Below are 26992 nucleotides of genomic sequence, written 5' to 3'. Positions count from 1 at the left end.
AAGGTCTTGAAAAAGGGAGATGATAGGAGTACCCGTAATCGTCGAATATGCATGAAAAGAGTAATGAGTGTGGAGGAAGCGGGGGAATTCTGTAAGGCTAGTCGCAAGTGGAAATCCATAGTCTCTGCCTACCCCAATGGGAAACAGGCGTGATGGCATGTATGTATGTATGTTGAGATGGTTTGGACATGTCGAGAGAATGGATAATGGCAGACTAACGAATTCTTCTACACATGCGATTTGGAAGCGGTACATACATACATACATACATACATAAAATCACGCCTCTTTCCCGGAGGGGTAGGCAGAGACTACCTCTTTCCACTTGCCACGATCTCTGCATACTTCTTTCGCTTCGTCCACATTCATAACTCTCTTCATACAAGCTCGGCGGTTTCGGGTACTTTTGACCTGACCCTTTACCAGGACGTCCTTAATTTGATCAAGATACGTTCGTCTAGGTCTTCCCACTCCGACCTTTCCCTCCACACTCTCCTTGTATATCTGCTTAGTCAACCTGCTTTCATTCATCCTCTCCACATGACCGAACCATCTTAACATACCCTTTTCTATTCCTGTAACTACATCTTCTTTCACATCACAACATTCCCTTATCACGCTGTTCCTTATCCTGTCACTCAATTTCACACCCATCATACTCCTTAACGCTCTCATTTCCACTGCATTTATTCTGCTTTCATGCTTCTTTTGCCATACCCAACTTTCACTCCCATACATTAATGTCGGGACCAACACGCCCCTGTGCACAGCCAGTCGAGCCTTTTTGGATAGTTTCTGACTGCTCATAAAGGCATGCAAAGCTCCATTCACCATGTTCCCCGCGTTCACTCTCCTTTCAATATCACTATCATACTTGCCATCTGATGTAAACTTTGATCCTAGATATACAAACTCTTTCACTTGCTCCACTTTTTCTCCTCCAATCAAAATATTACATGCTGTCATTTCTTTCTCCATTTCAAAAACCAGTGTTTTAGTTTTACTTACGTTCACTTTCATTCCTTTTTCTTTTAAAGCTTCATGCATACAGTTTACCATCTCCTGTAACTCCTCCGCTGATGACGCCAGTATAACCTGATCGTCGGCATAGAGCAGACATTTGACGAGTAACTCATTCATCCTTAATCCACTTTTAGACTCTTTCAAATCTGTCAAACAGCTATCCATAAATAGGTTGAACAGCCACGGTGACGCAACACATCCTTGCCTAACGCCTTTCTCAATCTTAAACCACTCAGTGTGCGCTCCGTTTATCCTGACACAAGCACTCGAATCCTCATATAAGGATTTCAGTGCTCGTATTAAGAGACTGCTCACCCCATGCATAGAAAGTGCTGACCACAATTCATTCCTCTCAACTCTGTCATAGGCCTTTTCCAGATCTACGAATGTGCAATAGACTTTTTGACTCTTGGCCAAAAACTTTTCGGCTATGCACCGCAAGGAAAAGACCTGATCAGTACATCCCATTCCCTTTCGAAATCCCGCTTGAGCATCCCATATTTTGTCATCAGTTTCATTCCTGACTCTATTAATCAATACCTTAGCATACAATTTGCCGACGACGCTAAGCAGGCTTATACCACGATAATTTTTGCAGTCCAGCTGTGACCCTTTTCCTTTGTAAAGTGGCACGATAACAGCCTTACACCAATCTTTTGGTACTCGGCCGCTTCTCCAACACAAATTGAAAAGGCAGTACAACTGACTAGCTACTACGCCTTTTCCTGCTTTAAGCATCTCGACCGACACTCTATCACACCCAGCAGCCTTTCCCGCTTTCATACTCTTAAGTGCTTCCACAATTTCGAACATTTCAATTTCGCCTTCCATCTCATTCTCTTTTTCTTCGCTATAGCAGAAATCTTTCTTATTTCCTTCCTTTTTTTCAAATAAACTTTCAAAATAGTCCTTCCATATCTTTAGTACACATTCTTCTCCTTTCACAACGCTACCATCCTGGCATCTGATCCTAGTCAGCTCTCTGGTTATAGTATTTCCTCGGGCTGACCTTACGGATTTCCAGAATACTTTCAGATTTGACTGAAAGTCTTCTGATAGCCTTTTATCAAAATCCTCTTTATACTCTTCTTTCTTTCTAATCACAGCTTTCTTAACCAAATCTTTCATTTTCTTATATTCCTTACGTGCTTCATTCACATCTTCATCTATAACCTCTTGCATTCTTAAGTTAGCTTTTGCTGCTAACAAATCCAGCCATGCTTTCTTCTTTAATCGCACAAGTTCTTGCACATCTTTACTCATCCACGCATTTTTGTGATTTTTTCCTTTCCTTCTTCTACTTACACCACACACTTCAACAGCTACTTTCACAATTCTTTCTTTAAATTCCTTCCATCCATCTTCAATATCGCTCATTTCCTCTAAATCTTCAAATTCATCCTTCAGTCTATTAATATACTTCTTACCTACATCCATATCTTGCAAATTTTCTACTTTTACTCTTTCCAAAGCGCTGGTTTGCTCCTTTACCCTGTGCCGCCAGCGATTGAAGATACCCCTTATCCGGGATATCACCAGTAAATGGTCCGAGTCAATGCCAGCACCGCGATATGCACGGGTATCCAGCACTTTGTTCTTCAATCTTTCATCTACAATCACAAAGTCTATCATACTTTTTAAAATACCTTCCACTCTTGTGTAGGTGTGGATCTCTTTATGTTGAAACATTGAGTTCGACACAAAAAGATCCCACTCTAGACAAATTTCTAATACACTTCTTCCATTATCATTCACCTTTTCGTCACCAAACGCACCAAGCACCTTTTCATATCCATCACGCTTTACACCCACCCATCCATTAAAATCACCTAACATAATAATCTTCTCATTTGGCTTGGTAACTTTCAATACTTCTCTTACACTATTCCAGAACTCCTCGTTTTCGCTTTTTGCTGATGTTGTACCCCTCGAACCCACATCCCAAGGTGCATAAACACCTAGAACGAAGATCCGAGTGATTCCAACTTTCAGCCTAATCCATAGAAGACGAGGGCTGACACACTCATACTCATTCACGCACTCAGCCATTCGTGCAGAAAGAATTAGACCGACCCCTTGACAGCCTCGGCTGGTACTGGAAATTCCAGACCAATACGCCGTGTAAGGGCCGTGCTGCGTCGCGTCGCATCCTTTCCGCTTCGTTTCATTCACGCACAACACATCCAAACGTCTTTCATCCATCATCTGGCATACTTCCTCAATCTTATCCTTCATTCCTCCTCTTACATTCATCGTCGCAAAGCGGCTTTCAGCAGACCGCATACCGCTCCCGCCGGGAACGAGACGTGATGGGGTGCGGACACCATCGCCGCCATCTAGGTGCTCTTTCAAAAAATTTGCATCCATGCGATTCCCACGAGACGCTAGGGAAAAATTTTGTCCGCCCCAGCAGAGCCCCGCATGCCAGGGTAAGGCTAGCCATTACCTGGGGGTCGCCCAACCCCATGGCGGAAGTGGCACGCTCGAGACTAGGCTCGCCCCTAGCCATGCATCCATCGGCGCGGCAGACCTTAGATTGGCAGGGATTTACATTAAAGAGGAATCCCATGTCTATCCCTTAGTCGGCTCTTACGACATCCGTGGGAAAGAGATGGAGTGGTCCTATTCTTTTGTAATGGTGCCGGGAACCACACGGCACAGTTGTTCCCGGCACCAGTTGGAAGCGGTAGTAGTTTTAATTAGATTTAAGTGATGTGACGTCAATAAGTGATACATTGTATCCAAATTTAAAAATAAATCTATTCTATACTATTCTTTTCTATTCTATATCCCTTGCGGGGTAGACAGAGCCAGCTTGAAGGCATAATCCTAAAATTGAGATTCAAATAGTGTCAGGTTGCTAGCCCATCTTAGGTTCAAGTATTTTCTGTGACCTCCTATGTACATTGTCAGCTAAATTCAACAGCGCAATGTGCCGTGTGGTTCCCGGCATTAATACAAAAAAGAATAGGACCACTCCAAATCTTTCCCATGGATGTCGTAAAAGGCGACTAAGGGATAGGCTTACAAACTTGGGATATGCGATGGGCTAGCAACCTGTCACTATTTGAATCTCAATTCTATCATTAATCCCAAATAGCTGAACGTGGCCATTCAGTCTTTTCAAGACAATTGGCTCTGTCTACCCCGCAAGGGATATAGACGTGACCATATGTATGTATGTATGTATTCAACAGCGCATCATGTCGAGACACGTACGGCGTCAACGAGCAGAGATCCGCTGAAATCAACGACGAAACCAGGGCGCTGTGTACTAGCGAGTACTCAGACATATCCCCACTTACTGGGGGGAACGTACTATTCTCCACACTGGAAGGTCGACCCTCGGCTTACACCTTCGATAGCAGTCCAGAGTTACAGGTTGGTATATTGTGATGATATTGAGTTTGACGATTACAGATTATGCAGACATACTGAGTAAATAGAGAGACTTTGTACATACATACATAAAATCACGCCTCTTTCCCGGAGGGGTAGGCAGAGACTACCTCTTTCCACTTGCCACGATCTCTGCATACTTCCTTCGCTTCATCCACTTTCATAACTCTCTTCGTACAAGCTCGGCGGTTTCGGGTACTTTTCACCTGACCTTTTACCAGGACGTCCTTAATTTGATCAAGATACGTTCGTCTAGGTCTTCCCACTCCGACCTTTCCCTCCACACTCTCCTTGTATATCTGCTTAGTCAACCTGCTTTCATTCATCCTCTCCACATGACCGAACCATCTCAACATACCCTTTTCTATTCCTGTAACTACATCTTCATTCACATCACAACATTCCCTTATCACGCTGTTCCTTATCCGGTCACTCAATTTCAAACCCATCATACTCCTTAACGCTCTCATTTCCACTGCATTTATTCACGAGAGTTTGACGATCACAGATTATACAGACAGACTGAGTAAATAGAGAGACTTTATAACATACGTACATATTATAATCACGTCTATATCCATTGCGGGGTAAACAGAGCCAACAGTCTTGAAAATACTGATAGGCCACGTTCAGCTGTTTCGCTTACTGGTAGAATTGAGATTTATATATATGTATAGACTTTATGCCGTGTGGTTCCCGGCACCAATAGAAAAAACAACAGGACCACTCCATCTCTTTTCTATGGATTTTATATTTATTTTTATGGTTTATTAACTTGGGATGCTTGTTTAAGGCGAGAGCCTAACAATCTGTCACTATTTGAATCTCAATTCTATCCCTAAGCCAAACAGCTCAACGCGGCCTATAAGTCTCTTCAAAACTGTCGGCTCTGTGTACTCCGCAAGGGATATAGACGTGATTATATATATGTATATACTTTATAATTCAAGACTGTTGGCTCTGTGTACTCCGCAAGGGATCTACGCGTGATTATATATATGTATATACTTTATAATTCAAGACTGTTGGCTCTGTGTACTCCGCAAGGGATATAAACGTGATTATATATATGTTAAGACTTTATAATACTAATAGTAATATTAACATGTATGTTAAGACTTTATAATACAAGTATAGTAATATATCTGCAACTGAAACCAACCAATCGCACCCAGGAATGGGTGACAGCTACCGACCTTCGCATATCCCTCGAGCGTCTCAACACTTTCGGAGACGAGATCTTCGATGACGCCCAAGTGCTCCAGTCATACTGGTACGCCATAGCGGACGTATTCGTAGGCGCAAGGTGCAAATGCAACGGTCACGCGTCCGTCTGCGATACCCAGGAGTTGCCTGATGGTACCAGGAGGAGGTTTTGCAGGTACCTATATCCTACTTGGAAAGAAAGAAAGAAAGAAAGAAAGAAAGAAAGAGAGAGAGAGAGAGAGAGAGAGAGAGAGAGAAAGAAAGAAAGAAAGAAAAATATTTTATATGATACTTCGATCAACTATTAGTACGTCAATGATTTTGATATCACAAACTTAACTATACTAAGTAACAGTTTTGCAGGTATATCCTACTTGGAAAGAAAGAAAGAAAGAATATTTTATTTGATATCACAAACTTAACTATACTAAGTAACAGGATTGATTGATTAACTTGGTTGACTGGATGAAATCCCATTGGGGATAAGTCCGCCATTGTTCATATCCTTCTAAATTGTTTTGTAATTTGTTATATTTATTTTTATGTGCAATAAAGAGTTTACAAACAAACAATATTATAAATGCGAAAGTTTGTATGTCAGAATGTCAGTATGGATGTTTATTACTAATTCACGCGAAAACTACTGAACCGATTACGGTGAAATTTGGTATGTAGGTTGCTGAAGACCCAGAATAACATATGGGCTACTTTTTATCCCGGAGTTCCCGCGGGATTGACTCCACGCGGACGAAGTCGCGGGCGGGCTCTAGTTGTTAATATGTTGAACATACTTTTACTTGCAACTTGGCTAGACGTGTTTTTCAATTCCGTTAGGATTTCAGGAGTTAGGTACCATCTTAGTGCTTTTCTACACTATGTTAGTTTTTTTTTTTTTTACAACTAGTTAATATTTTTTTTATCTTCAATACTTTTTATACCTCCATATTGTGTTTTTAAAATAATTATACATTTTTATATTTTTTCTATTATCCGATATTCTTTCTAATTAACTTACAAATATTTATTTTATTTATAATATATTTTTTGCTTCATAGTACTTACTGATTGACATAAATATGTTTAAGAATTACCCTATAATTTTTTTTGCGTAACTCAAAGCGGAATCCTAAAAATTTAGCCTAGCAGTTATCTTTCATTCTACGATAATTTTCCGAAGGTAGCAGTAAATATTCCTAATTCCCTACAAGCGGGCAAAATTTCCACTTCATCGGATTATTTTTATTAACATTTCAAAGAAACAATAAACTCGATAATATTTTTGCTTTTGCGATTTACGTTAAAAATACACCTTCCTACCTACTAAATATAATCCGATTTTCTAGTGAGAGCCAATTAAGGCATTTCCACGTACTTAATAATAATTAGCTGTTATTTTATCGTTGTTTTAAATTTATTTTTGTTAATATTTATTGCTGTATTTTAGAAGAGACTTTAATGTACCTCTGTGGCACAGCGGTAATACGATTATCTGTGACACCGGAGGTCCCGGGTTCGAATCCCGGTCAGGGCGTGATGACAAACGAACTTTCTCTGATTGGTCTTGGATGTTAATATATCTAAGTTATTTATTATAAAATATATAGGTCAAGTGCTTAGGTGAAATGTATGAACAGCTCTACGGAGACGAAGTCTGGGAAAAATGCTATACATACATACATACATACATAATTATGGACACGTCTATATCCCTTGCGGGGTAGACAGAGTCAACAGTCTTGAGAAGACTGTAAGCCTATCCCTTAGTCGCCTTTTACGACATCCGTGGGAAAGAGATGGAGTGGTCCTAGTCTTTTTTGTATTGGTGCCGGGAACCACACGGCTAGTGTTGAACAATGTCATCACTTACAGATGTGAACACAACACGGCGGGGAGGGAGTGTGAAAAATGTCTAGATTTTTACAACGACGCGCCGTGGGGCCGGGCGTCCTCCACCAACGTTCACGAATGTAAAGGTATGTAATTATTTCATTTAAACTTATTATTTAAAGAATCACTTGATTAGGTTCTATTAATTTAAAATAATTTCAGGTTTTCGAGAATTAATTGATTTTTTATTATGAAATGTATCGTATTTAATTATCTAAATATAAGCAGAATAAAAAAAACCGCATTTAAATAAATCACTTATTTATATTGATTCGGTTCTATTAATTTAAAATAATTTCAGGTTTTCGAGAAATAATTGATTTTTTATTATGAAATGTATCGTATTTAATTATCTAAATATAAGCAGAATAAAAAAAAACCAGCAAAAAATATATTGACTTTCTGTATGACATCACATACACATACAGTTTTCAAAATAACTTGAATGTTATCACATTGCGTCAACTTATAATTAAATCTACTATCGCTAAATATATTATTACTACTTATATATACATATTTGAATGACCAGTGAGATGGCAAATGCCAGAAGTAATTGAAAATAACTAACATACTGTGCCGACCCCACATAGAAAGTGGGATAAGGTAACGACAAAGAAGATATATACATATATAATTATGCGTTATTCTGATTGCTTTTTTATCCTAAGGATCCTGGTAAATCATGTTCTTGAAACCAGAATCTAGGAGAGTATTAAGAACTTAAATAGATCTAATCATCTGCGTCACCCAGCTCTCAGGAATATGATCACGCTGATAGACACTATTACAATTGGTGATGAGATCCACGATTCTAGGATAACCTTCTGTTTTTTCTTCGATTATTTTAGGGTGTTTACGATATATATGTATATGTGGGAATGAAAGTAAAACAGTGCGGAACTACATATATCGTAAATCTTCTTATTTTATTGGACTTCTTAAAAACACATCTTATAACGTCTTACATCGTACCACAGACTCACTATTCTATGTATCTCTTAATGTTACCAACGTAAAAATAAGTAAGAGGTTAAGAGGTTAGCTAACAAAAAGGATTTAAATAAAAACAAAAAACAAAACTTCTCCCACATACATATATCTATCTCCACTTTGCCTGGTCTTCGGCATTCGTAATTTAAAGTCAATTATCAGCTTTTGTGAAAGCCACGATGAAAAATACAAAAATATCCGTGCTAATATCATCATACATCGACACTGATACAAAATGAGGGAGAGAGAATGATCCAGACAATGCGACAATATTGAAGACTTAATTTTTTATATATATAATTTTTTGAGCAATGCGAATAATGCCAAGCGAATAATCGTGTGAAATATAATTTATTAAGTACTGTAAAATGATGCACGATTTTGATTTCAGAGTGTTAAAAACTAATAATGTTATATGTGTGAAAAAAGAATAGGACCTCTTTATATCTTTCCCGTGGATGACGTAAAAGGCGACTAAGGGATAGACTTATATACTTGGGATTCCTATTTTAGCGATCTTTCTCTATAGAGCAAGATCCCAGAGCCGTAAGACACAACTTATTTTCTAAAAAATGGATCTTTCGATTCTCAGTAGTCTTTCATGTACTTTTAATACCTGCATGTTTGTGAGACTTGCCCGGTGACACCTGCGCAGGTACCAGGCGAGAAAGGTAACTAAAAATCACAGTTACTTAACTTAAATTTTTATGACTGATTTTTATATATATTTTATAGAATATTACTCTGAAGTCATATCAGAGAAGTCAGACGCTTTCCATGCGCCAAAACTTATGTCAGACGCTTTAAAGCTCTATAAAAAAAAAAATAACTTAATTTATTTTTAAATGTCTGACTTTTATATATGTTATTCAGATAACTATTACAAAGTTGTATTAAATCAGTCAGACAGTTTGTAATGACCAAACGCCCCTTAAATACAAGAATTACTCGGCCTCGAGTATGAGCGCGATAGCACAATGCGCATGCGCGTCAGAGTAAAATATCTAATATTTGAAAAATACTTACTGTTTTCAATTTCATATTTTTGCATATCTATTCAAATACGATGAAATTTATAATTAAAACAATAATTAATCATTTTTAAAATAATATAATATATTGCATATAAATAGGGGAAAATGAATTTTTTTGTAGCAATAGCCTTTCAAAAAGAATGATTTTTATTTTATTTAAAAAAATATAACTATTATAATAATTTCAATAAAAAAATAATTAATTATGATTAATCAATTGAATAATTATTTTATTGTCTCTTTATCATCTTCATCATCAAAATAATCATTTGTATTTTCATCATTTATTAAATCTCTATACTGTCCACTCAAGTCATCGTCCTCATCATCAGTTAGATTGTCGTTGCTGGCAGAATTTTCCGTAAAAATAAAATCATAAACAATTAAAAAATAGTATAGTAATAGTAAACCTATAACATATAAGAGATATAGACGTGACCATATGTATGTAGTCTACTTTAATTTCGATACCACCCCAACGGCTTCGATGGTCCAGTGGTTAACGCGTGAGACTGTGAAGTTGGCGGTCCGAGTTCGAGTCCCAACAATAACAAGATATATATTAATTTTTATTTTATTAAAAATGTTTTTTTTTTGTGTTGTTTGAGTATTTATTAAAAAAACTGAAAATCAAAATACAACATATAATCATACGGTAATAATATTCTGTATCAGATCTGTATGATTAAGATTCAACTCGAACTTTACGCGGACGACGTCGCGGGCAACAGCTAGTATGCATTATATTATATTATTTTAAAAATGATAAATTATTATTTTAATAATAAATTTCATCGTATTTGAATAGATATGCAAAAATATGAAATTGAAAACAGTAAGTACTTTTCAAATATTAGATATTTTACTCTGACGCGCATGCGCATTGTGCTATCGCGCTCCTACTTGAGGCTGAGTAATTCTTGTGTTTAAGGGGTGTTTGGTCATTACAAACTGTCTGACTGATTTAATACAACTTTGTAATAGTTATCTGAATAACATATATAAAAGTCAGACATTTAAAAATAAATTAAGTTAATTTTTTTTTGATAGAGCTTTAAAGCGTCTGACAAAAGTTTTGGCGCATGAAAAGCGTCTGACTTCTCTGATATGACTTCAGAGTAATATTCTATAAAATATATATAAAAATCAGTCATAAAAATTTAAGTTAAGTAACTGTGATTTTTAGTTACCTTTCTCGCCTGGTACCTGCGCAGGTGTCACCGGGCAAGTCTCACAAACATGCAGGTATTAAAAGTACATGAAAGACTACTGAGAATCGAAAGATCCATTCTTTAGAAAATAAGTTGTGTCTTACGGCTCTGGGATCTTGGACTACTATTTGAATCTTAATTCTATCATTAAGCGAAACGGCTGAACGTGGCCTTTCTGTCTTTTGACTGTTGGCTCTATCTACCCCGCAAGGGTATATACCCTTGCATAGACGTGATCATATGTTATGTTTTATAAATATATATTTATATATATTTAAAAATAATCTCAAGTTTAGAAGCGTTTCTCTTGATTGAGTTTCACAATCAGCGCAAAACAATCGTATCGTGAGATTTTAATTAAATTGAAATGCAGCTTCTACGATGCGCCTGATTACTTACATACCTATGTAGGTCAGGCTTTCAGGGAACTCCAGTTAAATATTGAGTAATTAAATGCCTTTTCCCTTACTCTCTTGGGTATTTACATTAAGTAAACGATATTACGTGTCGTGGAATGATTTTCTAGATTTAGTCTTGGTCGTTTAGTTGGTTAACTATTAGTTTTAAAGAATTTATTCTCATAAAAGATTACAATAAATCCACTTACATGAGAACAAAAAAGATAAAGGTTCTTAAAATTAGACAGCAGCCCCGTATTTAATTAAGGGTAATATCTAGGGTATACTAAACATTTCTTAAGTTGAAAGATGTCGATAACAATAAGTTAGTTATTTAGTCGTTTGTTATTTAGTTGCTTCCTAATAATAGGATTATATGCACTGTAAACTAACTTAAACTTTTGCTCTGATTTGAAAATAGAATTGGCTTAAAAATAGAATTGAGATTCAAATAGTGGAATTGAAATTCAACAATAGTCCGTTTTATTTTTTTTGTTTCTATTTATTTATATATATTTATTTAATTTTAGCCCAACACCTAAAAGAAGAATTAATAAGCCTATCCCTTGGAACAACATAAAAACTATATAAAAATTTCGGAAACTTGGAATTCTTTTTGTAGGCGATGGGCTAGCAAGCTGTCGCTATTGCTGTGTAAAATTCCATCAAAAAGCCATACAGCTGAACGTGGCCTTTTAGTCTTTGCGAGACTGGTACGCTCTGTCTACCCCGTAAGAGATATAGACGTGATTATAATAATATGTCCTATGTAATAAATGGAGAGTAGCGATGGAAATTAACTGGATTGATTTTTCGCCTCCAGATTCACATAAATAGCAATCTCCATCAAAATTGCTTGTTTCCTGATTACGCCCAATATTTTTTTTATCTGTCCTGGAATTGGTTGTATGAATATATTTTTTTATGTTTAATCTTTTATTGTTTGTCGGATGGTTTAATATTAATAACATATTAATATTGTTATTTTTTATTTATTTTAATTTTATTGAACAAAATACAAATGTATAGCACAATTGGCGGTCTTAATAATACCAGAAGCATTATCTACCTATCTAAATGTCCATATAATATAATATAATTTATTCAAAAAAACTAATTTTTTTATAATCTTATTTTCAGACATTAAAGTGGCGTGTGTTATTCCTGAAAGTATAACAATAATTATATCTTTATTCTACTAGTCGCCACATCAATTTCTACACTCGTAAACATAAATTTAATCACCCCTCTCTCATTAAGGATAGGCAGAGATCTTACAACTCAAAACTAAACTAAGTCAAGCTTGGAAATATGATAAATAAATAAATAAACATATACTTACGGGACAAATTACACAGATTGAGTTAGCCTCGAGGTAAGCTCGATACTTGTGTTACGAGATACTAACCCAACGATACTATATTTTATAATAAATACTTATATAGATAACCATCCAAGACCCAGGCCAATAAGAAAAAGTTATTTTCTCATGATGCCCTGACCGAGATTCGAAACCGGGACCTCCGATGTCACAGACAAGCGTACTACCGCTGCGCCATAGAGGCCGTCAATGATGAATAGACAAACATGCATTTTTTTTTCTTATAATTGGATTGTTTATTGTAGATACTGACATTTGAACAAACAGCATTTAGAAGTGACATTCGTATGGATTTTATATTCATACTTTATTTCTTGTTATGGGTGTTGTTCGCTGTAAATATCAGACTGACATTTACAGTATAACTGTCTGTAGATAAGTTGCATATAATATATATATAGAGGGGCACTGAAAGAGAATTTTCAATTCCCGCGGGAACATAAATCACCGCGATGTAATTTGCCTGATAGAAAATTCTTATTATTAGATCTACAATAAAGATGAGCTTTGCAGGAAAACCTATTACAGGACAGAAGATGACAAACATGTGTGGCCCGAGCTTGACATAATGGCCTCTTAAATGCATGTGAATTTTTGACATGGTGTTGACATAATTTGTACGGCATGTACCTACAATTGTACATATCTTATGTTATCCTTATCTATTTGACATAATACTCGTATTAAAATCATTAGTTTTTAGTCCACTATTTAGCCTTAAGAGATCTATACCTACATATTTGTAAATTTGACGTCCGTTGAAAATGCTGCGGTGCAGTTTGTTCCGCCGCTTCTTCTGCACATGCGCTTTGGAAGCGGTGGTAGATACAATTAGATCTAAATGATGTGACGCCAATAACTGACACCTTGTATGTATTCAAATTTCGAAAAAGAATCTATTCTATTTTTGTAATGCTCCGCGAGTTCTTCTACCGAGCAACCTCGGTACAGTCGCCTACAAATCACCGTTTGTCAACAGCTTGCAACTGCAACGGTTACTCGGACAAATGCTATTTCGACCAGGAGTTGTATGAGCAGTCTGGTCATGGTGGCCACTGTATGGACTGCGCTGAGAACAGGGATGGTCCCAACTGTGAGAGATGCAGGGAGAATTACTATCAAGGCGAAAGGGACATATGTCTGCCTTGTAACTGCGATACTGTTGGTAAGAATATGAATGTTATTTTTTTTTTATTATAGTCAGTTGTTTAAGAATTAAGTTAGATTGTTTTATCTTACTAATACAATACGTAAATAGTACTAAAAGTAAATTATATTTGAAAGGAAAAAATGAATTTGAATGTAAAAAAATCATTAAAATTTTTCGAAACTTAGTCAATAAAATGTGTCGTTTTATAAATACTCTCAGCTTCAATATAGAAGTGTCCACCAGAAATTTAAAGTCATTACCGAGAAATATAATTTACTTATGAACATAGCTCCCTGTCAATGAGTTATATATATTATATAACTATATATATGTGTATATTATATGACTAAAAAGTACCCGAAACGGCCGAGCTTGCATGAAGAGAGTTATGAATGTGGATGAAGCAAAGGAAATATGCAGAGATCGTGGCAAGTGGAAGGAGTCTCTGCCTACCCCTCCGGGAAAGAGGCGTGATTTTATGTATGTATGTATGTATTATATGACTATATTTGCACTCCTTCCATAGGTTCCCGCAGTCTCCAATGTAACGCTGAAGGTCGTTGCCCCTGCAAGCCAGGAGTGACCGGCGACAAATGCGACGTATGCGCAGCGAACCACTACGACTTCACCGCCCAGGGATGCAAGCCTTGCGATTGCTATGAACCTGGGTCCTTCAACAACTCGCCCCAATGCCACCCGGTCACCGGCGTCTGCGTTTGCAAGCAGAATGTGGAAGGCAGGCGGTGTAGAGAGTGAGTATTCCTTCTTTTCTCTAATCATCATCTTTCTCCCAGGAGGCTCCTCATCTTCGGACTTTGATCAAGATCCAGAAGTGGAAAAGTTAGGTAATTACACGAAGCGAACCTGATATCTGGCAAAAAGAAGAACAAAAATCAACTTCTTCAAAGCATTACCATGGTCTTGTCATCTTAGACTCTTCGAAAGCGATAATAGCTGGGCTCTAAAAGTATAAAACTATTTTAGGTGCAAACCTGGCTTCTTCAACTTGGACCTGAACAATGAGTTTGGCTGCACGCCCTGCTTCTGCTTCGGACACTCCTCGCAGTGCAGCTCAGCACCGAAGTACCAGGCCCACGAGATCAGCGCCCATTACATCAGGGATGCTGAGAAGTGGACTGCAGAGGACGAGCGTTCAAACCCGGCTGAGCTGAGGTTTAACGCTAATACACAGAATATAGGTAAGGAATTACATAAACGCATACTTATATACGTTTAGGCTTGTATCTCATGAGAATAGAGAGTATTGATTCCATTTGCAGGAGCCTTAAAATCTCTATTGCTTTTTCTATGCTCATGACTTCATCAAACATCCTGGGAGATTACAGGCGCTGCGTATATTCCCCATATATTGAAGATCTGGAAACAGCTTTCTTTATAACGAAGCATTGCTGATGAATTTCTTTCAAATTGCCAGCGGTCCAAGCTCGTGGACAGGAAGTGGTTTACTTCGTGGCATCAAACAATTTCCTCGGAGACCAGCGACCTTCGTACAACCACGACCTCAAGTTCACTCTGCGACTCGGCGAAGCAAGGGGCTATCCATCCTCTCAAGACATCATCCTCGAAGGAGCTCGCACATCTGTCTCCATGAACATCTACGGCCAAAGCAACCCTGAACCTTCAGATCAGGTAAGACCTGTTCAGATCAATGTTTTTTGCTCAGCGATTGATGCAACGCGACCGTTTTTGACCAAATTTTCTTTGAGCATCCTATAAGGATAATAATTTTGTTCTAGGCTCAAGAATACACCTTCCGTCTTCATGAAGATCCGAAATACGGTTGGACACCAACGCTATCCAACTTTGAATTCATGTCGATCCTTCAGAACCTCACGGCTATCAAAGTGAGGGGGACATACAATAAAGGCGGGACTGGTTATTTGATGAACTTCAAATTGGAGACTGCGAAGGTTGGGAGGGAGAGGGGATCAGCTCCTGCTAATTGGGTTGAGAAGTGTACGTGCCCAAGTGCCTATGTGGGTGACTACTGCGAGGAATGTGCCCCTGGCTACAAGCACGAACCGGCTAATGGTGGACCGTATTCTACGTGCATACCTTGCGACTGCAACGGGCACGCTCATATCTGTGACACTGCTACTGGTAAGTTATTTAATTAGAATATTCTGGATGTGTATTTTGAGTACGTATGCTTTTGAAGTCAATGGTCATTAATTTGTTGAATTGGTTTGTTGTGTTACTTTTAGGCGATGGGCTAGCAAGCTGTCACTATCTGATTCTCAATTCCATCATCGAGACTTTCAGCAAAATTTTCCATTGAGTATTTTCGAGACTGTTAGCTCAGTCTGCCCCATAAGCGTTGATGACTTGATTTGTACCTCAGTACAAAGTCATGACTGCTCTATTTATACCCAGGCTTCTGCATCTGCAAACACAACACAACCGGCAGCAACTGCGAGCTGTGCGCCAAGGGTTTCTACGGGAACGCAATCGCGGGCACTCCTGACGACTGCAAGCCATGCCCATGCCCTGAAGACAGCGGCTGTATCCAACTGATGGACAACAGCATTGTCTGCACCGACTGTCCTGTTGGATACGCTGGTAAGATTTTAGTTACGAATTACATTCGCTAGATCATTGCTGGGTTAGTGTATCGAGAACCGGCATTTTAGATCAAGATCAATTCGTTCTGGTGGTGTGTCGTGTGGTTCCCGGCACCAATACAAGAACAGGACCACTCCATCTCTTTCCCATGGATGTCGTAAAAGGTGACTGAGGCTTACAAACTTGGGATTCTTTTTTTTAGGCGATGGGCTAGCAACCTGTCACTATTTGAATCTCAATCCTATCATTAAGCCAAATAGCTGAACGTGGCCATTCAGTCTTTTCAAGACTATTGGCTCTGTCTATCCCGCAAAGGATATAGACGTGACCATATGTATGTATGTATGTATCAATTCGTTCTCTTGGAGTGAGAGAATAAAATTCTATAAGAGACTAAACAGGAATAAGTAATTCCGTTTTTCAGAACATGACTGCACTTTTGATTATGGGGTCAGGATGCTTATGTAAGAGTTGATTCACGTAGGTGACTGACATATAAATCCTGACTTATTGACTCCTAAAATTCGGTGCTATTTTACCAAGCGTGGACACAACCAAAACAAACATCGAGTGAACCATGACGGAGATTAATTCTGTTAATAAATCGAAGTTCATCATGATCGTCTGTACCATCATAATAATAAGAAAGAAGGAAAGAAAGAGAAAGACAGATATATAATTGTTCGTACCCAAATTCTGTAATTCATGCACACAGGTCCACGATGTGAGGTCTGCGCCGATGGCCACTTCGGCGACCCGACCGGCCAATTCGGCCCGCCGACAAAATGCACGGAATGCCAGTGCAACGGCAATGTGGATCCAAATGCAGTTGGCAATTGCAACCGTACCACTGGCGAGTGTCTCAAGTGCATCTATAACACGGCCGGTGACCATTGTGACAAGTGCTTGAGCGGTAAGTTTTAGTTTGTTTTCCAGCGCGTTCAGATCTTGGACTTGGTTCTTCCGTCAGGCAATGTGTTGTGCCGGATGAGTTTGTGCTGTAATTCTTGGAAGCTTGTGCCAGTTAGCACTAATGCAGTTGGCAATTGCAACCGGACCACTGGCGAGTGCCTCAAGTGCATCTACAACACGGCTGGTGACCACTGTGACAAGTGCTTGAGCGGTGAGTTTTAGTTTGTTGTCCAGTTTGTGTTCAGGTCTTGGACCGCAACTTGGACTTGGTTCTTCCGTCAGGCTAGGTGTTGGGCCTGATGAGTTTGTGCTGTAATTCTTGGAAGCTTGTGCCAGTTAGCACTAATGCAGTTGGCAATTGCAACCGTACCACTGGCGAGTGCCTCAAGTGCATCTACAACACGGCTGGTGACCACTGTGACAAGTGCTTGAGCGGTGAGTTTTAGTTTGTTGTCCAGCGCGTTCAGATCTTGGACTTGGATCTTCCGTCAGGCTAGGTGTTGGGCCTGATGAGTTTGTGCTGTAATTCTTGGAAGCTTGTGCCAGTTAGCACTAATGCAGTTGGCAATTGCAACCGTACCACTGGCGAGTGTCTCAAGTGCATCTACAACACGGCCGGTGACCACTGTGACAAGTGCTTGAGCGGTAAGTTTAAGTTTGTTTTCCAGCGCGTTCAGATCTTAGACTTGGTTCTTCCGTCAGGCAATGTGTTGTGCCGGATGAGTTTGTGTTGTAATTCTTGGAAGCTTGTGCCAGTTAGCATTTACTTTGTAGTGTATTAAGACTGACGTCTTGAAATGACGCTTGAGTTGGATCCAAGAATTTACGATGTTTACGATTCAATTTGTACTTTTAGAATCTGCGAGTGATGAACAAAATTGTAAATTTTTGATAAAAGGGCAAAGTTTTTGTCATATGTTTTTATTTAAGTAACTGCGGTCTATGACAGACTCTTGTCCTAACTGTCCACCATTTGCCTCCCAAGCAAATAAAAACAAGGCAGGCGACCACGTATTCAAAATTCAAATTCAAATTCAAAATTCTTATTCATTATTATAGGATACTTCATATCACTTAATAATTGTCAGAACGTATGGTTTAACAACATTGGTTGATCAAATAAATTACTATCGAATTAGTATCGAAGTGGAAATGTACCATGCGAAAAAAGAAGGAACTTTCTTATATTTTTCGTAACGCTCCTAGGTTTCTTCGGAGACGCGTTGGACCCTAAGAAGAAGGGTGACTGCAAGCCTTGCCAGTGCCTCGAGGCCGGAACTGTCGAGAGTCCTGAAGGACCTCCCCAATGTGACGGCCTCACGGGATACTGCTCCTGTCGGCCTCATGTCATCGGGAGGAACTGTGACAAGTGTGAGGTAGGTGCTCCATTTTCCTACCCTCTTATAAAGTGTCTCACTCTATGTCATAGAGTTCCAGGTTCGATTCTCGACAATGTTGGAATAGACGATGACCGGAATAGATATTGGATAATTAAGAGTATGTGACCCTAGGTTTAAAGTCAACAGTTAAAAATACTCATGATAACAGCTATAGGGATTAACAAATGACAGGAGAGGGAGAAATTAGTGTAGCAGTGTTCAAAAGACCTTCATAAATCTTCACGAATTTGTTCAGTCTATAAAACAAATGTAATTTATGATTTATTTTAATAGCAATAGTTTTGAAGGAATCTTTATCTTCGTTCACAGGATGGATACTACAACATCTTCTCTGGAGAAGGCTGTAAGGCCTGCGACTGTAACCTGGAAGGTTCCTTCAATTCCAGCTGTCATCCTCTCACCGGCCAATGTTATTGCAAGCCTGGTATTGATGGGTAAGTGTTTGTTTATTTCAGGAGCTCTTACAGTTATTAGTGTTCTTTCTTGTGTCGTGTGGGTCCTGGTACTAAAATGCGACCACTTCATCTGTTTTTCTTGGATGTTGTGAGCGGTGAAAGGAATAAAACATTTTCAGAAACAGCAACCATGATCATTCTTGAGCACATTCATGACCATCAAGAGTTGGGCTTATTTATGGAGATCTGATCTGACTTATTTTCTCCTGGATCTTGATCTAAGGAAGACATTAGGCTCCTACAGTCAGGATGCTAGTAGGTACTCGGAGTTAGGATAGAAGAAAAGTACATTTAATTTTGACCTAACCAGGAATCGAATTTGGAACTTTTTCATCCACAAGAAATATCACAAAAGACAGGGAGGAACATGACATTTCTCAACTTGGGTAAAAATGGTACAACGTCACGTTAAACCAATACTTTGTTTACCTACCATCGATTATAATTTATAGTCGGTTCATCTTGCGGAAGGCTGTCCTACGCTGCGCTTTCCGATAGGTGGTCTTAACTCTAAACTTTTTGGTTTGGGCTAAAAAGAACGGCCTTCAAGACTTGGTGACTAAGTCCGCGTTGAATGCAGGTTTCTTCCAACAGAGCAAGATGAAAATCATTGGGCTTACCCAATGTTCAGCAGTGGACCTCCTAAGGCTGATATGATGATAATGATGAATTGACTGAGATTTTCTTCCCATGTGTGGTACCCGGCACCAATACAAAAAAGAATAGGACCACTCCATCTCTTTCCCATGGATGTCGTAAAAGGCGACTAAGGGATAGGCTTACAAACTTGAGATTATTTTTTAGGCGATAGGCTAGCAACTTGTCACTATTCGAATCTCAATTCTATCTTAAAGCTGAACGTGGCCTATCAGTCCGCTCAGGGCTGTTGGCTCTGTCTACCCCGCAAGGGATATAGACGTGATTATATGTATGTATGTATGTATTTCTCCCCATCAGGATCCACTGTGACAGCTGTAAGCAGTACCACTACGGGTTCTCCCCAGAAGGCTGCCAGGACTGTGACTGCGACGACTGGGGCTCCAACACGTACCAATGCGACATGTCCGGACAGTGCTCCTGCCAGGAGAACGTGGAGGGCCGCCGGTGTGACAGGTGAGTTTGTTTGACTGTTCTTTGATTTCCACCAGGCAGCAAGAATTGTGACTTCATCAACTGCGCCAATAAATAAATGTTTATTTCGGACATAATTCATATGTTGTTAGTCCTACTACTATTATAAAAGCGAAAGTTTGTATGGATGTATGGATCTTTGTTACTCTTTCACGCAAAAACTACTGAACCGATTACCATGAAATTTGGTATGTAGGTAGCTGAAGACCCAGAATAACACATAGGCTACTTTTTATCCCAGAGTTCCCGCGGGATTGATAGGGTTTCCATGCGGACGAAGTCGCGGGCGGCCTCTATAATTTATAAAGTAACTTAAAAACTCGTCTTGAAGTAAATAGGTAAATCTCCCATTGTTTTTTGTCTATATTGGGCGGAAGACAAGCGAAGACAACCGAGAGATTTGTGGGAAATTGTAGTTTCTCTTCAGCCTTCAAGACGTATGATTTCAGCGAGTCAGCTAAATCACTTAATTGTAGACCTACCCTTCTTAAAGTAAGCGGCTTTTCCAATGTTTTTGGTCTGCAGAGATGTTCATTGGTACCATTTTAACAACAGCATTTTCTCAACAGGTGCATGGAAAACAAGCGTCGTAGAGGCGACGGCTTTGGCTGCGAAGACTGTCCTCCATGCTACAATCTCGTCCTGGACGCAGTCAACCAACACAGGAAGGAACTCAAGGAGTTAGACGATGTAAGCATTGTATTATCATCATCTTGGCGGGGTTATGTTTTATCCTTTCTCTATGTATTTGGCTATAGTCAGTAGTAAGATGCTAAGTACTACGTTTTTTCATTATAAGACACTAGCGACCCGCCCCGGCTTCGCACGGGTGCAAAATTATAAATGTTATTATACATAAAAACCTTCCTCTTGAATCACTCTACCTGTTACAAAAAACCGCATCAAAATCAGACAAACAGACTAAAATAGACTTTGTTTTATACTATGTAGTGATGATTAGAATGCAATGTATCCAGTTAAGAAGTTAGTGCATTTGGAACATTAATTCCCTTGTTATCTCCACAGATATTATCGAAAATCTCCAAAGCGCCAACGGTCGTGGAAAACGCCGATTTCGACAAAGAGCTCGCAAGAGTTCGCGCTGAAATAGACGCGCTGTCACGAGACGCGCAGTCGGAGGCGGGCGACGGGTCCGGCGAGACTCTCACTGACACACTGACCGAATTGTCCAATAGGCTCGCTGATATCAAGTGAGTCATTAGATTTCAATTTCAAATTTCATATTTCAAATTAATTTGAATTTCAAATTTCAAATTTCAAATTTCAAATTTCAAATTTCAAATTTCAAATTTCAAATTTCAAATTTCAAATTTCAAATTTCAAATTTCAAATTTCTAATTTCTAATTTCAAATTTCTAATTTCTAATTTCTAATTTCAAATTTCTTTATTTTCTCTACACAAACTTAAATCAAAATAGGTATACAAAAGTTAACTATAAGTATACACAGTAAGTTTGTGAGAGACTGGAGTCTGAACTAAGCAGGGCTTGTATCTCAGTACACCAGCCTCTCCCCACAAAGAGTACTTATACATACATACATACATACATAAAATCACGCCTCTTTCCCGGAGGGGTAGGTAGTACTTATACATAGAACATAAATAGAATAAACATATAACAGCGGAATAAATTAGAGAAAATTAAACCTATTAGATACCTTGCCAGATCTCAGAGATATGGCCAGTTTGAGCTGTGTTTGAAAAGTGATGTCTGGTGGTTTTACTCGTAAAACTTTTTTGGAACTTATTTAATTTTCACAAAGAGCAGTAACTCGTTTGGCACAAACACATCGTTCCGTTCCGTTCAATTACCCGCATCCTTGCTTATTGGTTGTTTACTTGTTCGCGTACCCACTTGCACGCTTGTTAGCTCGTGTGCTTGTTCACTTGCTTGATTGCTTGTCCACTTTTTTGCTTGCTCACTTACTCGCTTGCTAGCTTGTTCGTTTGTTGACTTATTCGCTGGTTCGCTTGCTCACTTACTCGCTTGTACATTTGTTTACTTGTAAGCTTGTTCGCTTATTTACTTGCTCACTTGTTTGCTTGTCCGCTTGGTGGCTTGTTCGCTTGCCCACTTGCTCGCTTGTTTCCTTGTTCACTTGTTTGCTTATCGACTTGCTCACTTTTTTATTTCTGCTTGCTTAATTAGTTGCTTATTCACTTGCTCATTCATTAATTTGTTCGCGTAGAAAAAATCTAAATAATAAAAGTGTCTACAATTTTTAAAATGAGATGTATTTCAGGAACATGTTACGTAAAATCGAAGACGAGAGTTACGACGGCAAGGAAGCCGTAGAAGAGAGCAGGGCGAGCTTGTCCAAAGCTGAAGACACCATAGAAGCAGCTGGGAAGGAGATCAATGTGAGTAAAATTACATACATACATACATATGTTCACGTCTATATCCCTTGCGGGGTAGACAGAGCCAACAGTCTTGAAAGGACTGAATGGCCACGTTCAGCTATTTGGCTTAATGATAGAATTGAGTTTCAAATAGTGACAGGTTGCCAGCCCATCGCCTAAAAAAGAATCCCAAGTTTGTAAGCCTATCCCTTAGTCGCCTTTTACGACATGGGAAGATATAGAGTGGTCTTATTCTTTTTTGTATTGGTGCCGGGAACCACACGGCACACACACGGTGACTAAAATTACATATATCATTATCCTTTAATATCCAGCAGATATCAGCAGCACCAATTTGTTATCGAAGACTTTTTCCGGTGAACTCTTATTAACTTCTTCAGCTCTCAGCTTCTTCCCGTTCTTCCTGTGATGTGATTGGCCTTATTTATCATCAGTGACTACTTAACTAAATAAGCCTAAGTTGAAATTATTCGACTTAGAGAATTCATCTCGTAACATGATCCAATATGGGTTGGCTTCACCAGCATAAGTCAGGCAGGAGTCGTTTCATTTTAAAACCTTTTTTTTTCAACGTGTGGAAAGACCTTTGTCTACCCTTACAGCCACGGGAAACCGGACGGGTTATATGGAGCTTGAACCCACTAAGACCACATGCTACCATCACCTACCCCTTTATGTAAATCCTGACCAATCCAGGATCATGGTCCGCAGACGCATACCTAACTCATTTGCAGATAGGTTAGGATGTTACCGAAATTAACGCCAGGAGGAAGCTGCAGTGTAGTTTGTTCCTCCGCTTCTCCTACACATGCGCTTTTAAAGTGGTAGTAGTTATAATTAGAATTGAGTGATGTGACGTCAATAAGTAATACCTTGTATCCAATTTTGAAAATAAATCTATTCTATTCTAACTCCTCTCTTATCTAGTAGAAGAAAATAGGTATCTATAACATTTGCAACTTTGTCAGAGTGCCCTGGAATACCTGGATGGGGAAGGAGCAGCCGCCTTCAACAAGGCTCGGGACCGCTCTGACCAATTCGGGAAACAGTCTGGAGAAATGTCCAAACTGGCCAAGGAGTCCCGACTCCTGGCAGAGAAGCTTGAAGCAGAAGCTAAGAACATCAGGGAAATTGCCGAGAAGGCTTTCAATACTTCGCTGTCAGCTAACAAGATTGCCAAAGATGGTATCAACAAGCAGGCTAATATCAGGTGAGATTTTTGGTTATTTGGCTTTGATAACTCTATCTTTAGGTCCAAGGTTTCCAAATCATGATTATCTTTATGAGGTTTCTCTCGGCGTCTTACCTGAAAAAGAGTCTGGCTCCGCTTTAGACGAGGGAAAGTCACATAATTACCCGGAACGACTTCAGTGTATGTATATTAATTGACATACATACATACATACATAAAATCACGCCTCTTTCCCGGAGGGGTAGGCAGACACTACCTCTTTCCACTTGCCATGATCTCTGCATACTTCCTTTGCTTCATCCACATTCATAACTTAATTGATTGACATACTGACAATTTACTTTGGACGAGTCAAAAGCTTAAGACTTTGCTTATCTTTTTTGGTGTATCAAATTATTTCAATACTATTGTATATATATAGGTACTATTGTATTGAAATAATTTATTACATACTGTTCAGTCTTTCTAGGTTTCTTTGTCAAGGTTCTTCCAAGTCTGATTTCAACCCAACTCATTGATTTTAATAATCATCTAATATATTTAAACGAGCAATTCTTGTATATATATAATCAGGATCTCGGAAACGGCTCCAACGATTTTCATGAAAGTTACAGATTAGGGGCTCTTCGGCTCAAGGAATCGATTAATCAAGGTCCTAGGTTCGAGAAAAGCTCGGTTCCCAAGATATATAAACATTTTAAAAACCGCGTTTTAAGAAACTATATCAGCGCCATCTCTGGTAGACCGAGCAAAGCTCCGTCAACCGGGTACTAATAATTTAAAATTCCTACGTTTTGAACACACTCGTCCATTTCGCAGCAATGAAATCCAAATTCTCACAACTGAGCTGAACGCGGCGTCAGGAAAACTTAACAGCATGGTGGAACTGGCCGACCAGGCTTTGGCCAGGGCTAAAGATGTGTATGATGAGGCCCTGGGACTATACGCTGAGGTCAACACCACTATGCTGCCAGATATCAACATTGAGAAGTTGAAACAGGAGGCTGCTGCTATGAATAAAACAGTAAGTAATCCATCCATACTAATTACAAAGGTGAAAGTGAGCTTGTTTGTTTGTTTGTCTTCTCTTCAAGCGTTATCTACTGAACGGGTTTTTTTTAAATTTTGTGTATATGTAATTTTGAGTCTGAGGAAGGACATAGGGTACTTTTATCCCGGTATTATTAAAAACTAGAGTTTTTTTGCGATTTGCGAAAAATCCTTTATTCTTTAGAAAGCTTGTTTTGTAAACGTTACATTGTAAACCATTATTAATAGTCTTTTCTTTTAAGACCACTTTTTCACTCACATATTTTAGTGCACTCCAGAATAGAAAATAAAACATACATACATATGGTCACGTCTATATCCCTTGCAGGGTAGACAGAGCCAACAGTCTTGAAAAGACTGAATGGCCACGTGCAGCTATTTGGCTTAATGATATAATTGAGATTCAAATAGTGACAGGTTGTTAGCCCATCGCCTAAAAAAGAATCCCAAGTTTGTAAGCCTACCTATACCTTAGTAGCCTTTTACGACATCCATGGGAAAGAGATGGAGTGGTCCTATTCTACTTTGTATTGGTGCCGGGAACCACACGGCATTAAACCATGGCAATAAAATATGGTTTACTAATATTTGCAGGATTAAAATTTCTTTTCAAATTTACTTGTTGCGGTAGTTGCGGTATTAGTAGGTACTTATGTATAATTAGATTTAAGTGATGTGACGTCAATAAGTGATACTTTGTATCCAATTTTCAAAATAAAACTATTCTATTCATCAATTCAATTATATCAACTTTAAGATACTAAATGACGTTTTTCTTTTGCCACAGATTGAAGAAAAATCAGCCGATCTGGACCGTCTGATAACGAACAATGAAGATGTGCTCAAGAACTTAGAAGACGCCGTGCGCCGTGGTAAAGAGCTTCTTGACCACGGTCACGACAGACAGGACGAGCTGAATGACCTCCTGGCCAAGTTGGACGAACTCCACGCTCAAGCCAAACACGATGTGGAACTAACTAACGCGACGCTGAAAGAGGCTAATGAAATTTATAAGACTTTGAAAGGTAGGCACCAAAGGTTTGCTGGAAGAGATTGCTTTTCCGCCTTTGTACCATCTATATCTGCTTTGTGTTGTTTTGTATGTTTTCTCTTATGGTGCAATGAAGAGTTTTATCTATCTATCTATCTAGGAACTGCATACATACATATATATGGTCATGTCTATATCCCTTTGGGGTATAGACAGAGCCAACGGTGTTGAAAAGACTGATAGGTCACGTTCAGCTGTTTGGCTTTAAGATAGAATTGAGATTCAAATAGTGACAGGTTTGTAGGCCATCGCCTAAAAGAGTCCCAAGTTTGTAAGCTTATCCCTTACTCGTCTTTTACGACATCCATGGGAAAGAGATGGAGTGGTCCAGTTCTTTTTCTATTGGTGCCGCGAACCACACAGCACCAATAGGAAAAGTTAAAAATTGATTTTTCTTGTATCTTATCTCAATTCCGTTATAAGGACGTCCAGCTGAACGTGACCCTTCGAGAGTATTGGCCCTTTTTACTATTTCGTTATTTTTCTCAGGTTCAAAGCATTTCTAGGTTACATCTCATTAGAAAAATTTAATTCAAAATAGTTATAGTTAATTTTTATTCAGAATATATATTTATATATTATACAAATGATTTTCCTCATCATCGCTAGATGGCAGAATAAACACACAGATGATTGGTCGAGTGGGGAGGGTTGTATTGTATATTTAAATACAGAAAAAAATATATAATTCTTGTAACTCTTAGTTTACAAGGAAGACAAATTAGTAAAATTTCATCTTCGCTAGATGGCAGAATAAACAGACACATGATTATTGATTGGGGAGAGTTATAAATGTTTATTTAAATACAGAAAACAAAATATAATTCTTGAAACTCTTACTTTTCAAGGAAGACAAATCAGTAAAATTTTGCCTTTATCCACCAGAATTCACGGACCAGGTGGAACAGTCGCGCCAGAAGGCGACCCAGGCCGTCCAGGACGTCCCTTCGATCCAGGAGAAGTTGGCCGCTGCCGAGGAGAGCATCAACTTCATCACTGAAGAGTTGTACACGGCCGGTGAAAAAGCAAAAGACGCCAGGGATCTGGCACAGGAGGCTCAGAAGGAATACGCTGATAAAGCGTCTGAGGTGGGTTATTAATATGCAGAGATCGTGGCAAGTGGAAAGAGGTAGTCTCTGCCTACCCCTCC

The 26992-nt window shown here is 38.8% G+C and overlaps 1 protein-coding gene across 1 annotated transcript in view; it reads left to right on the top strand.

Moving 5' to 3' along the window:
• LOC106129518 (laminin subunit gamma-1) overlaps nucleotides 1-26992 on the top strand; it is a 57215-nt gene that overhangs the window by 15366 nt on the left and 14857 nt on the right. Inside the window, exons 5-24 of the mRNA XM_060953537.1 lie at nucleotides 4221-4404; nucleotides 5598-5803; nucleotides 7498-7601; nucleotides 13512-13697; nucleotides 14209-14434; nucleotides 14667-14881; nucleotides 15118-15332; nucleotides 15440-15803; nucleotides 16077-16262; nucleotides 16981-17178; nucleotides 18384-18553; nucleotides 18887-19011; nucleotides 19990-20145; nucleotides 20733-20853; nucleotides 21190-21374; nucleotides 22429-22546; nucleotides 23518-23759; nucleotides 24561-24765; nucleotides 25579-25816; nucleotides 26728-26930. Of these exons, the coding sequence (XP_060809520.1) occupies nucleotides 4221-4404; nucleotides 5598-5803; nucleotides 7498-7601; nucleotides 13512-13697; nucleotides 14209-14434; nucleotides 14667-14881; nucleotides 15118-15332; nucleotides 15440-15803; nucleotides 16077-16262; nucleotides 16981-17178; nucleotides 18384-18553; nucleotides 18887-19011; nucleotides 19990-20145; nucleotides 20733-20853; nucleotides 21190-21374; nucleotides 22429-22546; nucleotides 23518-23759; nucleotides 24561-24765; nucleotides 25579-25816; nucleotides 26728-26930 (3847 nt within the window). The remainder of the gene's footprint in view (nucleotides 1-4220; nucleotides 4405-5597; nucleotides 5804-7497; nucleotides 7602-13511; nucleotides 13698-14208; nucleotides 14435-14666; nucleotides 14882-15117; nucleotides 15333-15439; nucleotides 15804-16076; nucleotides 16263-16980; nucleotides 17179-18383; nucleotides 18554-18886; nucleotides 19012-19989; nucleotides 20146-20732; nucleotides 20854-21189; nucleotides 21375-22428; nucleotides 22547-23517; nucleotides 23760-24560; nucleotides 24766-25578; nucleotides 25817-26727; nucleotides 26931-26992) is intronic.

This window comes from Amyelois transitella, chromosome Z (assembly GCF_032362555.1).
Source record: "Amyelois transitella isolate CPQ chromosome Z, ilAmyTran1.1, whole genome shotgun sequence".
NCBI lineage: Eukaryota > Metazoa > Arthropoda > Insecta > Lepidoptera > Pyralidae > Amyelois > Amyelois transitella.
Note: the sequence above shows the minus strand (reverse complement) of the source record. Positions and strands in the feature narration are given on the sequence as shown.